Raw genomic sequence first — 15,864 nt, 5'->3', positions numbered from 1 at the left:
GAACCTTAGAATATGGTGAGAAATTCCAGGAGCACAGAAGTCAGCGGGCTTCTCCTGGAGACAGGCAGACATTTGGTCTCAGCAACCATGCCCGAAGTCACGAAGGATCCTGTGCGCCCCTCGGCGGGAGAGGAGCCGAGCATGGCGAGAGCTGTGGTTCGCAGCGTTGGAGGCTTTACCCTGGGCTTGTCTTTGGCCACGGCCTATGGGCTTCTGGAGCTATTGGTGGAAGGGCATAGCCCCTGGGGCTGCCTGGTGGGCACCCTCACTTTGGCTGCCTTCCTTAGCCTGGGCATGGGATTCTCCCGCCAGATCCGAGCCACTGTCCTCCTGCTGCTGCCCCAAGCCTTCTCCAGTGAGCCTGGCACCCAGGGCTGGAGGGGGCAGGTCCTGGGGCTGGTGCTGGGGCAGGAGAGATGCTGGGGGAGAGTTACGGGAAATATTCCAGAGGCTTATGTATGGGACTCGCTGCCATGTTTGGGGCCGGGGTCTTGGTTCTGATGGAGCTGTCGCCTACAGGGCAGGGCCGGACACTACTGTTGGTGGCTGCCTTTGGGTTGGTGCTTCAAGGGCCTTGTGCCAACACTCTCCGCAACTTCACCCGGGCCAGCAAGGCTGTAGCCTGTGGGGCAGAGCTGGCACTGAACCAGACCGCCGAAGTGCTGCAGCGGGCCAAGCAGCCCCTTGTCAGTAAGTTCCCCCACCCACCGCCGTCTCCCGCTGGCCCCCACCCGCCTCATCCTGCGTGTCCTGTAGTCCTTTGGCCTCCTCTGCTGGTGCTAATTGCAGAGCATCTGGGCCTGAAAGGGCCTCTGGGCACAGCTACACCCTCTCTCCTTGCTCTCTGGCCTCCTCCACTGCCAGATTAACTATCTCCCAGGCCCCAGAACCCAGGCGCCCCACCTCTGCAACAGCGGCCTCCTCTCCACTCTCTGCCTAAGGGGCAATGGTGAGAACCAGCCCCTAGAGGAGGAGATGCCACAGCGCCTCTGTCCCTCGCCCCTCAGGTGCCCTGAACAAGATTAAAGCTATTGCCCAGAAGGCCAAAGAAGTGGCTGACCGGGTCCGAAAGTTCTTTCGGTCAATCATGGATGGTGTGAAACATGTAGGTAAGCACATCAGCATGTCTAGTCCTGGGGACTCAAAATGCACCTGGGTGCAGTGGCTCACACCTGTAGAACTTTGGAAGACCAAGGTGGGAGTATCGGTTGAGCCCAGGAATTTGAGACCAGCCTCGGCAACATGGCAAGACCCCATCTCTATAAAAAAAAATTTAAAAATAAATAATAAATAAAACTAGCCAGGTGTCAGGTAGGGCGTGGTGGCTCACACCTGTAATCCCAGCACTTTGGGAGGCCGAGGTGGGTGGATCACGAGGTCAAGAGATAGAGACCATCTTGGTCAACATGGTGAAACCCAGGCTCTACTAAAAATACAAAAAATTAGCTGGGCATGGTGGCGCGTGCCTGTAATCCCAGCTACTCAGGAGGCTGAGGCAGGAGAATTGCCTGAACCCAGGAGGCGGGGGTTGCGGTGAGCTGAGATCACGCCATTGCACTCTAGCCTGGGTAACAAAAGTGAAACTCCGTCTCAAATAAATAAATAAATAAATAATGAGCCAGGTGTAATGGCACATGTCTGTAGTCCCAGCTACTGGGGAGGCTGTGGTGGAAAGATCTCTTGAACCCAGGAGTTTGAGGCTGCAGTGAGCTGTGATCATGCCACTGTACTCCAATCCAGCCTGGGTGACAGAGTGAGACTCTATCTCTAAAGAGAAAAAAAAGAGGCTGGTCACCATGGTTCATGCCTATAATCCCAGCACTTTGGGAGGTTGAGGTAGGTGGATCACCTGAGGTCGGGAGTTCGAGACCAGCCTGGCCAACATGGTGAAACCCCATCTCTACTAAAAATACAAAAATTGGCTGGGCATGGTGGCTCATGCCTGTAGTCCCAGCTACTTGGGAGGCTGACGCAAGAGAATTATCTGAACCCAGTAGGCGGAAGTTGCAGTGAGCCAAGATCATGCCATTGAACTCTGGCCTGGGCAACAAGAGCAGAACTCCGTCTCAAAAAAAAAAAAAATTCAGTTTCCTCACCCGTATCCCTGTCCAGGCCTTTTCAGGCCCCTCCTGGGTGCTGGCTAGTGCTCACTGGATACAGCACAGCAAGCACAGGCCTCTCCAGCCCTGGGTTGTGAGACGAGACTATAGGATTCCAGCTCGGGGTGCCCACCCTGCATCTGTCCCCAGCCAGGGCTCTCCGGAATGTGTGGCAGTGGCTCCTGCATATCGGGGACGTGTGCAACGCGGAGCTGGGCAACCCTTACCTGAAGTGTGCGCAGGTCTTTGATGATGCCAAGGACAGCTGTATGCAAGTCATTCCACGAGCCTACCACCTGTGTTACGTGCTCATGCCCTTCAAACTGGCGCTCTGTGGACTTGCCAGCTGTGAGAAAGCCAGGGCCCACTATCCGGGAGGGGCTGATGTGAGGTGGGGCGGGGAGGGAATGTGGGGGTCAGTTGGGAGGACAGGCTCAGGAGGACCATTAGGGGGCAACAGAGACGAACCAATAAGGATGATGGGACCAGTATTGGGGGTGGGGTGGGCAGTAGGAAGGGACAGGTGTTGGGAGAGAGGGGCCACAGGGAAGTGCTACCAGGTTTTGGGCAAATGTCGAAGCCAATAGGAAAACAGAAATTCAAAAGGCCCTGTGAGAAGAGGTCTTCAGAGGTGGGGGGGCAGGTCCAGCTGTGCCCTTCCTCCGGACACTCAGTGGACTCTGCCCATCAGTGGCCCAGGTGTTCTGCGTCATCCCCAAGTACCTTCAACCCTTCTTGCGCCAGACCATTGGCACCCGTGAGTGACCCCTTCCTCCCACACTTGGTGCTCCCTAGTGGTCTCCCTCTCTCGTCCTGGTGTGGCCACGGCCAGCCCCCAGTGATCCCAGCCCATAAAGAGGCTCGAAAGATGACCCAGGCCCACATCCATGCTGTACAGATCAGGAAACTGAGGTCCAGCGAAGGGCCAGTGCCTCACTACGCCTGCCCCCAGAGTAGGAGCTGGGAACAGAAGCAGGGGCTCCTGTCCACATTCAGGTCACCGAGACCTTTCCTCAGGGGCACTGGTTGCATGCCTGGTGTCATGCTGGGTGCTGAGCATGTGGTGGCAATGGCACAGATATGTGGAGGCTTTGTCCCCCTCCTCAGTCCACCTTGACCTAAGCACTGGGGGGTCCCAGCTGGTCTGTGAGCTGTGCGCCCCGTGGGCTGTGCCAGGCCCCTCCCTGGGTGCAGCTCCACCCTCTCCTAACTCTCCTTGCCCACGTCTCCCTGAATCCGCTGGCCCCAGCTGTGATTCAGTTGCTCAACCGCGTGCGTCAGGAGTTTGAGTTCAACATGACAGCCACTCACCACTTCTCTGTGGATCTCAATGCCTCTCGGAGCCTGTCGCAGGTAGCCATGGACCTCCAGGAGGCTGTCAGCATGAAGCTGCACCGCATCCGAGAGGCCTTGGCTCTGATGGGCTTCACCACGCCTCTGCTGCTTGTGCTTCTCTACCTCCAGTGAGGGGCTGCCGTCAGCATGGGGGTGCAGGGCCAGGGCTGCAGGGAGCGGTCATCCCCTGGGCATCCAGGGAAGCTGACGTTTCGGGGTTGGAGAGGGGACGCCCTGTGCGGTCTGGCCCAGGGACCTAAAGGGCCTCACACGTGTGCCACCTCCGTTTCCCAGAGCCCTATTTTACCGGTACTGTTACCTGAACTGGGACCATTACGACAATATCTACATCACCAGCCGATTCCTGCGCATGGAGGCTGTGCGCTCCTCAGCTGGGCTGCCCACGGTGCTACCACTCAGTGCTCACGAGGCCAGGCGCTACATCCCACCAGGTGAGGGTCCTGAGGACAGGGAGAACCCGGCTCAGGGAGCCCAGGGCTTCCGCCCATCCTGCTGCCCTGCAGGGCCAGAGGGAGGAAACATAACCCAGAGCTTAAGGAACTTTCCGGCTGATGGGAGACACTGGCCAGTCCTTGGGGCGCCTGCAATCTGAAAGGGAAACATAGACACCCTTGGAGAAAGTAGCCAGAGACAGGAGGGGAAGATGGTGCTTCTGGGAGCACCCTGGATGTCAGGACAGCAGGGGGTGGACACAGTGAGGGGGAAGTCACTTCCGGGGGTGAGCAGGAAGTGTGAATGTGCTAATATGGTGGGGGAGGACTGCCTGTGAGGTAGGGAAGCAGGTAAGGGAATGAGGGATGCCCTAGAAGAGGGGGTTCCTGAGACTGGAATGGGCCACAGCCCAGGTGGAGATTCGGGGCAGGCCCCTCCCCTCTAGCCACAGAGCCCCCTGCCCTGAAGAGTGTTTCCTCACAACTTCTTTTCCTTTCCATATTCCCGATGAGCAGACAGGCCCAGGACTGATCAGGGGCAGGAGGCCTGTCTAAGAACTGGGATCTAGTGGATGGGAGAACTGGGGAGCATCCTCCTGACCATCCCACTCCCCCTCAGGCTCCATCTTCCTGTCCCAATGGGAGAAGATTTTTTGCATTCTGGAGATTGTCAACCTTATCCGACACCTCCTCCTCGTGCTGTTCCTAGTCTTCCTAGACTATGCTGTCTTCTGGGTGCTTGACCTGGCCCGGTACCAGCTGCAGGGGGAGCTGGTGGCCCGCAGTGAGTGCCTGCATGACAGCCTCCTCCCACTCACCCACTGCAGCCCCTTGGCCTGCCCCTGCATCTTCCCATCTGCTCCCAAACCTTCTCCTCTTCCCATCCTCAGTCCCGGGGACTCCCTGAATGTCCCCATGTCACTGTTACTCAGTAGTCCCCAAGTGTGCCATTCTTTCAGCTCTATCCTCTGACTAGTAACACCCGTGTCTAAGTCAAGGTTATAACATACAGAGTAGTTAAAAATGCAAGCTTAGGCCGGACGTGGTGTCTCACATCTGTAATCCCAGCACTTTGGGAGGCTGAGGCGGGCAAATCACGAAGTCAGGAGTTTGAGACCAGCGTGGCCGACATAGTGAAACCCCGTCTCTACTGAAAATACAAAAACTAGCTGGATGTACTGGCGGGTGCCTGTAGTCCCAGCTACTCAAGAGGCTGAAGCAGGAGAATCACTTGAACCTGGGATGCAGAGGTTGCAGTGAGATAAGATCGCGCCACTGCACTCCAGCCGGGCAGCAGAGCGAGACTCTGTCTCAAAACACAAAACAAAACAAAGCAAAACACACAAGTCCTAGAGTCAGACTGACCGGGGTTCAAATTCCCAGCTCTGTCCTTTATTAGTTGGTGACCTTCAGCAAGGTCTTCAGCTTAACCTCTTCAGCTTCAGTTTCATCTTTTTTTTTTTTTTTTTTGAATCGGAGACAGTCTTACTCTGTCACCAGGCTGGAGTGCAATGGCTCGATCTTGGCTCACTGTAACCTCCGCCTCCCAGTTTCAAGTGATTATTCTGCCTCAGCCTCCAGAGTAGCTGGGCATGTGCCACCACGCCCAGCTTATTTTTGTATTTTTAGTAGAGATGGGGTTTCACCATGTTGGCCAGGCTGGTTTCAATCTCTTGACCTCATGATCCGCCTACCTGGGCCTCCCAAAGTGCTGTAAATACAGGTGTGAGCCACCACGCCCGGCCTCTTTTTTTTGAGATGGAGTTTCCATCTGTTTCCCAGGCTGGAGTGCAAGGGTGTAATCTTGGCTCACTGCAACTTCTGCCTCCTGGGTTCAGGCAACTCTCCTGCCTCAGCCTCCCAAGTAGCTGGGACTACAGATGCATGCCACCACGTCCAGCTGTATTTTTAGTCGAGACGGGGTTTCACCATATTGGTCAGGTTGGTCTCTAACTCCTGACTTCAGGTGATCTGCTCACCTCACCCTCCCAAAGTGCTGGAATTACAGGCATGTGCCACTGCACCGGCCCAGTTTTTTCACTTGAACAATGGAATATAATGACAGCAACCTCTCTAGGTCGCTGTAATGAGTAAATTAAATTATGTGTGTTGGGGCCAGGTGTGGTGGCTCATGCCTATAATCCCAGTACTTTGGGAGGACGAGTCAGGAGTTGGAGACCAGCCTGGCCAACATGGTGAAACTCCTTCTCTACTAAAAATACAAAAAATTAGCTAGGGGTGGTGGTGGGCGCCTATAATCCCAGTTACTCAGGAGGCTGAAGCAGGAGAATTGCTTGAACCTGGGAGGCAGAGGTTGCAGTGAGCAGAGATCATGTTACTGTACTCTAGCCTGGGCAACAAGAGTAAAACTCTGTCTCAAAAAAAAAAAAAATTATGTGTGTTGAATGCCTAGTAAACCATTGATTGAGAATGTGAGCCAGGTGCAGTGGCTCACGCCTGTAATCCCAGCACTTTGGGAGGCTGAGGCGGGCAGATCGCCTGAGGTCAGGAGTTCGAGACCAGCATGGCCACCATAGTGAAACTTTGTCTCTACTAAAAATACCAAAAAAATGAGCCAGGCATGGTGGTGGGCACCTATAATTCCACCTACTCAGGAGGCTGAGGCTGGAGAATGGCTTGAACCCAGGAGTTGGAGGCTGCAGTGAGCCGAGACTATCACTCCAGCCTGGGTGATAGAGTGAAACCCTGTCTCAAAACAAAGCCACAAGAAAAGAATAAGTAAGAAACTCCCCAAAAAACAAAAAACAAAATTCCAAAACAAACAATAAAGCACTTAGTTCAGTGTCTGCTACACAGTCAGTGCTCAGCCAAGAAATGTTTCTGGGGGCCCTGACTCAGTGGCTCACATCTGTAATCCTAGCACTCTGGGAGGCTAAGGCTGGCGGACTACTTGAGCTCAGGAATTTCAGACCAGCATGGGCAACAGGGTGAAACCCTGTCTGTCTCCAAAAATTAAAAAAAAATTAGCCGGTCATGGTGGCACATGCCTGTAGTCCCAGCTACTTGGGAGGCTGAGGCAGGAGAATCACTTGAGTCTGGGAGGTTGAGCCTGCAGTGAGCCAAGATCACAGCCCTGCACTCCAGCCTGGGTAACAAAGTGAAACACTGTCTCAAAATATAAGTAATTTTAAAAAACAATAATAATAAATGCTCTGGGTGGTCATGGAGGTCAGGGGCGTGGACTCTGATACTTAAGGTCGTCTTAGATCTGGTGGCTTGGATAGGAAGACCAGACACCAGTGCCACCCAGCTGGACCATGGGACCAGTCCCAGGAGCCAGGACTGAGGTCAGGCCCCAGGGCACCATGAGGGTGCCTGAGGCATCGGAGCCCCCAGCTGAGGGTCTGACTCATCCTATGACCTGCGCTGCTCCACTTTCCTCATTCCAGAAGGTGTGGGCTTTTCTGCATAGCAACTGCCGCAAGTGTCACTCACACAGCGTCTTTGTGCCAGGTCCTGTGTTGGTGTCTGTAACTGTGGAAGGGACTGGCTATGCTGGGAATATTTACCGTGACCTGGTGTCCGCGTTTAATGTTCTGCAGCAAGGCAACATCAGTATTTTGTCTCGGCGTTGTCGCCTTCGTCCCTCGGAGCCTGACAGCACTGGTTACATAGTCATTGGTATCCACCACACCCTGAGGGCCCTGGGGGTGTGGACGCCGTGCAGGAAATGAGGGCACAGACTGCTGGGGGTGTGGGGGCGCCTGGAGTGGGCTGGCACCTTGTGCCCACTGGCAAGGCTTACTGAAGCTGCTGTGCTCCCAGGCGTCATGTATGGCCTATGCTTCTTCGTCACCCTGTGTGGCAGCTATGTCAGCCGGCTGCGGCGAGTCATCTGTGCCTCCTACTACCCATCCCGGGAGCAGGTGAGGGGTTCAGGGCTGGGAGCTAGTCCCTGCCCCCTCCCCAGGGGGCTTAGCTAGTGGCTGTCGGCCTTGGCTTTGGGAGCTGAATTGCTTCAGCAGCCCCAGCCCTCTTTCCTCTGGTTGAACTCCAAAGGAAATGACCTGGACTTCAAGCCTCTGGACCTGAGCTGGGGCAGGGAGAAATGGTGCCTTTGGGGCAGGGTTTCCTAGACAGCGTCTAGCTCCAAAGTCTAGTTAAAATCACTGGGATGGGCCAGGCGCGGTGGGTCACGCCTGTAATCCCAGCACTTTGGGAGGCCGAGGCGGGCGGATCACGAGGTCAAGAGATCAAGACCATCCTGGTCAACATGGTGAAACCCCGTCTCTACTAAAAATACAAAAAATTAGATGGGCATGATGGCGCGTGCCTGTAGTCCCAGCTACTCAGGAGGCTGAGGCAGGAGAATTGCCTGAACCCACGAGGTGGAGGTTGCGGTGAGCCGAGATCGCGCCATTGCACTCCAGCCTGGGTAACAAGAGCAAAACTCTGTCTCAAAAAAAAAAAAAAAAAAATCACTGGGATGGCAGTCAGGGAGGGGATGGGGGCGGGGAGTTGGAGAGTGGAGTAGGCACCATGGCTCATACCTGTAATCCCAGAATTTTGGAAGGCTGAGGCAGGAGGACTGCTTGAGGCAAGGAGTTCAAGACCGTTTGGGCATCAAAGTGAGCCTCTGTCTCTATTAAAAAAAGATGAGGCCGGGTGTGGTGGCTCACGCCTGTAATCCAAGAACTTTGGAGGCCAAGGCGGGCGGATCAACTGAGGTTGGGAGTTCAAGACCAGCCTAACCAACATGGTGAAACCCCTTTTTAAAAAAAAAAAAAAAGATGAAGAAGAAAGAAAAGAAGAGAAAAAGAAAAAAAGAAAAGAAAAAGCCAGGCATGGTGGTGTGTGCCTGTAGTCCCAGCTACAAGGGAGGATCGCTTGAGCCCAGGAGTTCCAGGCTGGAGTGAGCTATGATTGCACCACTGCACTCCAGCCTGGACGATGGCATGAGACCCTGTCGCAAAAAAACAAAACAAAATAACATGGTGAGGAAGTGGGGGGCGGTGTTGGCATGTTGAAGTGTAATTAAAAACTCACCATCGGGGCCGGGCTCAGTGGCTCAAGCCTGTAATCCCAGCACTTTGGGAGGCCGAGGCGGGTGGATCATGAGGTCAAGAGATCGAGACCATCCTGGTCAACATGGTGAAACCCCGTCTCTACTAAAAATACAAAAAATTAGCTGGGCGTGGTAGTGCGCACCTGTAATCCCAGCTACTCAGGAGGCTGAGACAGGAGAATTGCCTGAACCCAGGAGGCGGAGGTTGCGGTGAGCCGAGATCGCGCCATTGCACTCCAGCCTGGGTAACAAGAGCAAAACTCCGTCTCACAAAAAAAAAAAAAAAAAACAACTCACCATCGGTTTACTCATTTACTGAGCATCTGCTGTATTCCCCCATCTCTATGCTGGTCTCCAAAAATGCCAAGATGAAGTGGACGCGGTCTGGAGCTCACAGTCTCAAGGCAGGCCGGACAAACTTTTAACAAGACAGTCTAATGTATTTATTTACTTATTCTGAGATGGAGTTTTTGCTCTTGTCGCCCGCTGGAGTGCAGTGGTGCAATCTCAGCTCACTGCAACCTCCATCCACCTCCTGGGTTCAAGCGATTCTTCTGCCTCAGCCTCTCGAGTATCTGGGATTACAGGTACCTGCCACCATGTCTGGCTAATTTTTGGTATTTTTAGTAGAGATGGGTTTTCACCATGTTGGCCAGGATGGTCTTGAACTCCTGGCCTCAGGTGATCCACCCACCTTGGCCTCACAAAGTGCTGGGATTATAGGCGTGAGGCCACCGCACCTGGCCGACTTTATAATTTATAATTTAAAAAGCACATTTACTTAGGAATGAATAAAAGTGCTATGGAAACCCAGAGGAGAGAGTGGTAACTCCACCTGGGCAAGCCCAGAAGGCTTCCCAGAGGAAGGGGCATTTGAGCCAAACCTAAAGGGATTCATAGGAGTTGGTTAGAAGGAAAAGGTAGGGAGCGGAGATGGGTGTGGAGGGCATTCCAGGCAGACAAAACAGCGTCAGTGGGACCCTATCTCTGATCTCCCACACTAGGAGAGGATCTCCTACCTGTACAACATACTACTGAGCCGCCGAACCAATCTACTGGCTGCCCTGCAACGGTCAGTGAGGCGGCGGGCAGCTGACCAGGGCCACAGAAGTGCCCTCCTTGTGCTGGCCAGCCGGTGAGGCCACTGTCTTTCCTATAGGGGTGGGGCAAGAGGGGACAGAAAAAGAGCCAGGAGTTAGAAGGGATCTCTGTCCTCTCTAAGCGTCAAGAGATTTGGTGGAAGAGAATGCCCGTCCCATGCCCTTCTCGCCGTGAGACATGGGAATTCTTAGGGGCGAGGAGTGAAGGGAGGAAGGAAGGCAGGGCCGTGCAGAGGTTGCTGCTGAACTTGGAGGGATGGAGGATGGACTGCAGGGAGTCAAGAAGTCCTCCTGCCATTTGGAGGTTGGTGCTGGAGTGAGGAGGCTTAACCTGGAGGGCTGGCCTGCTTAGTGTCTGTGACCCCTTTTCTCAGGTGTCCCTGGCTACGTCCATTCGTCAGCCACTTTTGGCCACCTCGGGCCTACTGCCTGGGCTGTGGGAAGCCCCAGGGTGAGGGAGACATGGAGAACGTTGTGTCCTGCAGTACCCCGGGCTGCCAAGGTGAGAGCCCCTGGGGCATGTGCCTCTCCCCGCTCAGAGTTACCCCACTGGCATATGACAATCAACTGTGGTCCTTCCTTGATGGAATCCTCTTATGCCTCACCTTTTGTGTCCCTCCCTTCGTAACTATGCGAGTCCTCATTTACACAGAACCCTCAGGTAGCTCATTTTCTCCATGCTTGCTTTTATTCTTCCGGGTATTTATTTATTTTTTGAGACAGAGTCTCGCTCTGCCACCCAGGCTGGAGTACAGTGGCGCGATCTCGGCTCACTGCCAACCTTTGCCTCCCAGGTTCAAGCGATTCCCCTGCCTCAGCCTAGCCTCCCCAGTAGCTGGGACTATAGGCACCCACCACTAAGCCCAGCTAATTCTTGTAATTTAGTAGAGACAGGGTTTCACCATATTGGCCAGGATGGTCTCAATCTCCTAACCTCATGATCTGCCTGCCTCAGTCTCCCAAAGTGCTGGGATTACCAGTGTGAGCCACCTCGCCTGGCCTCTCTCGGGTATTTATAGACGGGATTTATACAAACACAACATGGCAGCAGTTCCCTAGTGTGCACCGCTTGAGAAGGATGGTTCCTCCAGGGGTGGGATGAGGAGGCAGAAGCTGGCAACCAGGAAGCACAGAGGGTGGGTGGGTGAGCTTGGGTTCACCTCCATTCCTCTGGCCTCTGTCAGGTCTCTACTGCCTCACCTGCTTCCGCCTCCTGGACAATACCTGCTCCCTGTGTGCCTCTCCCCTCTCCTACCAAGGGGACCTGGACTTGGAGCTGTGAGTCTTTCAGTGACAAGGGGTGACGGGAGTCTATGGGGGTACTGGGCCACCCTCTGCCAGGACATCTGTGGGCCACTGAGATGAAAGATTTCTCCAGGGACTCTAGTGATGAGGAGGGCCCTCAGCTATGGCTGGCTGCAGCTGAAAGGAAGGACCCTGAGCAGGCGTGGCTACTGCAGCGACAGCTCCAGGACGTGCTCGGCAGGAGCCTCTCAATGGAGTCCACTTCTGAGTCCAGGTGAGCAGGGAGCAGGAGTTGGCACCTGGGGTTTGTGAGGCCCAAGGATGTTCTGTTCCATTTACAAAGCGTTCCTGGGTGCCTGGACCTTGCCAGGGCTGGAGACGGACATGAGGGGAGGGGAAGTAACTGCGGTTTGCCAAGTGCCTGCTCTGTGTCAGCACCGTGGCCCTGGAGGAGCTCACCATGCCCTTGGGGAGAGTGACATCAGATAGATAACAGGGTGGACAGCACCCTGATAAAGGAGTGAAGAATACTCTGGGCAGCACAGAGGACAGAACAACCAACTTGGGAAAAGGGGAGTATTATGAAGGCCTCATAGAAGAGGTGATAAATGAGCTGGATTTTTGTTTTGTTTTTTTGACAGGGTCTCACTCTGTCACCCAGGCTGGAATGCAGTGGTGCAATCCCAGTTCACTGAAACCTCGACCTCCTGAGCTCAAGCAATCCTCCCACCTCAGTTTCCTGAGTAGCTGGGACGTCAGGCACACCACCACGCTTGGCTTATTATTATTCTTATTTTGTAGATATGGGAGGCTCACTATGTTGCCCAGGCTGGTCTCAAACTCCTGAGCTCAAACCATCCTCTCGCCTTGGCCTTCCAAAGTGCTGGGATTATGGGATTATAGGCGTGAGCTACGGTGCCTGGCCAGGGGCTGGATTTTGGGGGCAACTTGGTGGTTTGTTAGGCTGAGAAGTAGAGGCAAACATTTCAAGGGGAGGCCTGTGTGGGTTTGGAGAATGTGAGGCATTCAGAAGGGTAGAGCCCAAGGGATGGGTGTGTCTGGATAGAGACCTTGGAGAATGCTGGGAGATGAGGTTGGAAGTCAAGATGGGAAGAGATTTTACTTGTCATTTGAAGAGCTTAGGTTGGAAAGTGATCTGCTCATATTTGTCTTTTTTTTTTTTTTTTTTTTAATAAAGATGGGGTTTCACCATGTTGGCCAGGCTGGTCTTGAACTCCTGACCTCAGGTGATCCACCCACCTCGGCCTCCCAAAGTGCTAGGATTACATACGTGAGCCACCTCGCTGGGCCACTCATATTTGTCTTTCAAGACCATAAGTGAAGAAGGCAGAGCGAGGTTGGGCAGAAGCAAGAAGGTCTGAGAAGAGTTTGTCTTAGTTGAGGAGAAGTTCGTGATGGCCTCAGGACTGAGGTGCTGAGGGTGACTGGGATTTCTAGGCTTGGGATTGCACAGGTGTTAGGGCAGAAAGATAAACAGGTTCTGGGGAAAGACAACTGACCCAGTTTGAGATCTCTGAGGTGTCTGTAGGGCGTCCAACTGGAGATGCCCAGGGGGACAGTTAGACAACAGCAGGGCTCCGGGCTGGAGGTGTATTTTGCAGGGGGCGTGTTGAGTTAGAGACTGTAAGAGAGAGGACGAGCTAGATCATCCTGGCAGAGAGCATGGCAGGAGAGAGGGAGGGTACAGGGAGGGGAGAGGCTCAAGAAAGCAGGAGAGCCAAAGATGAAATCAAGTAGGGGCCGGGCACAGTGGCTTACACCTGTAACACCTGTAATCCCAGCACTTTGGGAAGCCGAGCCAGGAGGCTCACTTAAGGTCAGGAGTTCGAGACCAGCCTGGCCAGCATAGTGAATCCCTGTCTCTACTAAAATATAAAAATTAGCCAGGCATGGCGGCATGCGCCTGTGGTCCCAGCTACTCAGGAGGCTGAGGCAGAGGAATTGCTTGAACCTGGGAGGCAGGGGTTGTGGAGAGTTAAGATTGTGTCACTGCACTCTAGCCTGGGAGACAGAGCGAGGCTCCGTCTCAAAAAATAATAATTAAAAAGTAATAATACAAAATTAGCTGGGCATAGTAGCGTGCGTCTTTAGTTCCAGCTACTCAGGAGGCTAAGGTGGGAGGGATCACTTGAGCCATGGAGGCTGAGACTGCAGTGAGCTAAGATTGTGCCAGTGTACTCTAGCCTGGGCAACAGGACAAGACCCAGTCTCAAAATATAAAAAGATTAAAAAAAAAAAATCAAGTAGGATCATGTGAAGACAGGCAACAGGCAGTTAGGAAATCACCGGAGTGGCTTATGGGAGTATTTGTCATGGCATCAGGAAGACTAAAACTGGTCTGCCATGATGGGTTGAGTGGTGACTGGTAAAAAGGACTCAGAAGAGTCGGGCACAGTGGCTCACACCTGTAATCCTAGCCCTTTGGGAGGCTGAGGCAGGTGGATCACTTGAGGTCAGGAGTTCAAGACCAGCCTGGCCAACATGATGATACCTCGTCTCTATTAAAAATGCCAGGCGCAGTGGCTCACCCCTGTAATCCCAGCACTTTGGGAGGCCGAGGCGGGTGGATCACGAGGTCAGGAGTTCAACATCTTCCTGGCCAAGATGGCCAAGCCCTGCCTCTAAAAAAAATAAAAATAAAAAAATTAGTTGTGTATAGTGGTGGGCACCGTAATCTCAGCCACCTGGGAGGCTGAAGCAGGAGAATCGCTTGAACCTGGGAGGTGGAGGCTGTAATGAGCCAAGATCACGCCACTGCACTTCAACCTGGGCAACAGAGTGAGACTCAAATGGACTCAGAAATATGGTACGTGGTTCCTGCATCACTGTTGCCAGGAGTCTGATAATGCTTTGAATCTATTAAGTGCTGTAGTTTGAAAAAATGTAAGCTTGATGGTGAAGAGAAAGAGAGTTAGCTTCACAGAGCAAGAGAGTAGCCTGAAGGGGATTCAGCACTAAAAGGGTTGTCTAGATACCAGGACAGGGAGATTTGAGCATTTAGGCAGTGTAAAAGAGCGCTGGGGAGGGAGGTTTGGCTCTAGGGCCAGGTGGACCAGGTGGCCTGCCTTAGAAAGGAGAGGCTGGCAGAGGCAGGGGCGGAGAGTCGAGGTTCCCCTGAGCAGCTGAGCCTGCTCCAGCCTGATGGCCTCGCTTCTCTCTGGGGAGTAGGAGGCAAGAGCACCTGCTGAGCGAGCAGAGGGGGCGGCTGGGAGTGGAATAAAGGTTTCAAGGAGTGGGTGGTAGAGGTTTTTGAAAGACCTGCTGTGGGAAATGTGCAAAGAAGCTGACTGGGGAGGTTAAGGGATTTCCAGGTAGTGTCAAAGGCCCGGATGATGCTGGAAGCGTGAACCTGTAATGATTGCTCCAGTGCACTTGGTTATGTGATTTTCTCTGGCAAATGTGGTAGCCATGAATAGGATTCACGGCACGGGTGGAGGGCTTTTTCTGGGCAGGTCAGGAGAACAAGATGGAGTGAGCATTGAGGTGTCTGAGACGACTGAGGAAGAGGAGGGGCTGAGGCCACCTGGAGGGAGCCCAGGGTCTCTGTCTTGATGAAGTGTTAGAGCAGGGGCAGTGGCCAGGAGGGAGAGCTGGCTGAACAGGAGGGGCTCAGAGATGGGGTCACGGCCAGGGAAGAACTCTGGAATAAATCCAGTGAGGGGCCAAGGCTGAGAAGGACGTCTGAGTGGGAACAGAGATGATTGTGCATAGGACCAAGCAGGTTAGGGACTGCAAAGCCGGAAACCTGGATGGGTCCTCTAACGAGGAGGTTGCTGGACCATACAAACAGCAGGGGTCCAGAGCCAGCGTCTTAAACGTGGCAGGTGTCTGGCAGGCCTGAGGAGACAGCCACAGCGCTGTGGTACAGCTGTCGTGGCAGCCAGGGGCTTTGCAAAAAACAGTACAGGCCAGCTGGGTTTGAGAAGGTTAAGCTGCCTCCACTTGGGAGGACTGCAAAGAAAACTGTCCAGTGGGCACATTCCAGTGTGAATGGGGTGGTGGAGGTTGAAGGGGAAGCAAAGCTTTCTTTTCAGAGGTTCTAAAGGGCCCAGTGAAGGGCTAAGCTGGGTCAGCAGAGGGGGTGGTTTGAGCCTTGAGCAGGTGTGACCGCTGAGGTCTCTAGTGGCTCTGCCCTTCCTAGCCACATGGCCTCAGGCAAGTCACTGCCCTCGCTCAGCATCAGGAAAATATCTACAGCCATGGGCTGGTACGCCTCATGGGCCTGGGAGAGCAGGAGGTGCTTGGAAAGAACAGGAGCTGGATCTGAACAGATGGGGGAGGGCAGGGGGCAGGGATGCACCTGTGAAGACAGAAGGTGGGTGATCCGGCCACCCCCTTCCTCTCCTCACTAGTGACCTGGATGAGAAGGGGCTTCAGCAGGGGAAGCATGGGCAGCAGTCCTTACCTGAAGCCCATCAGCCTGTCAGCATTCTCACCAGCCCTGAGCCCCACAGACCACCTGAGACATCCTCTGCCCCCAGTGCAGCCCCCACTGCAGCTTCAGAACGCTCAGTCCCTCTCTCACCTCCCTCTCTTCCAGATCTTTCCCACCCACTCCCCAAATAAACCAAAAGTGGACACAAATG

General features: G+C 54.0%; 1 protein-coding gene across 2 annotated transcripts; it reads left to right on the top strand.

Annotated features, from left to right (window-relative positions):
* The first annotated feature begins 35 nt into the window (after positions 1–35).
* On the top strand, positions 36–15,862 carry DCST2 (DC-STAMP domain containing 2). Of its 2 annotated transcripts, XM_035278989.3 has the most exons (16): positions 36–156; positions 313–355; positions 520–690; positions 1,008–1,109; positions 2,250–2,447; positions 2,791–2,856; positions 3,349–3,562; positions 3,729–3,886; positions 4,506–4,670; positions 7,361–7,528; positions 7,673–7,773; positions 9,917–10,047; positions 10,387–10,514; positions 11,197–11,290; positions 11,391–11,531; positions 15,631–15,862. In XM_035278989.3, exons 1-16 carry the CDS (start codon positions 88–90, stop codon positions 15,842–15,844), a joined length of 2,163 nt encoding a protein of 720 aa, XP_035134880.3. In that variant the 5' UTR covers positions 36–87; the 3' UTR covers positions 15,845–15,862. The 2 variants fall into 2 exon arrangements, with proteins under 2 accessions (XP_035134880.3, XP_035134879.3); XM_035278988.3 differs by having other exon boundaries at positions 36–355.
* Positions 15,863–15,864: the final 2 nt, after the last annotated feature.

The sequence above is a fragment of the Callithrix jacchus genome, chromosome 18 (genome assembly GCF_049354715.1).
Source record: "Callithrix jacchus isolate 240 chromosome 18, calJac240_pri, whole genome shotgun sequence".
Lineage (NCBI taxonomy): Eukaryota > Metazoa > Chordata > Mammalia > Primates > Cebidae > Callithrix > Callithrix jacchus.
The sequence above is the reverse complement of the archived record's forward strand: the minus strand, read 5'-3'. Positions and strand labels throughout refer to the sequence as shown.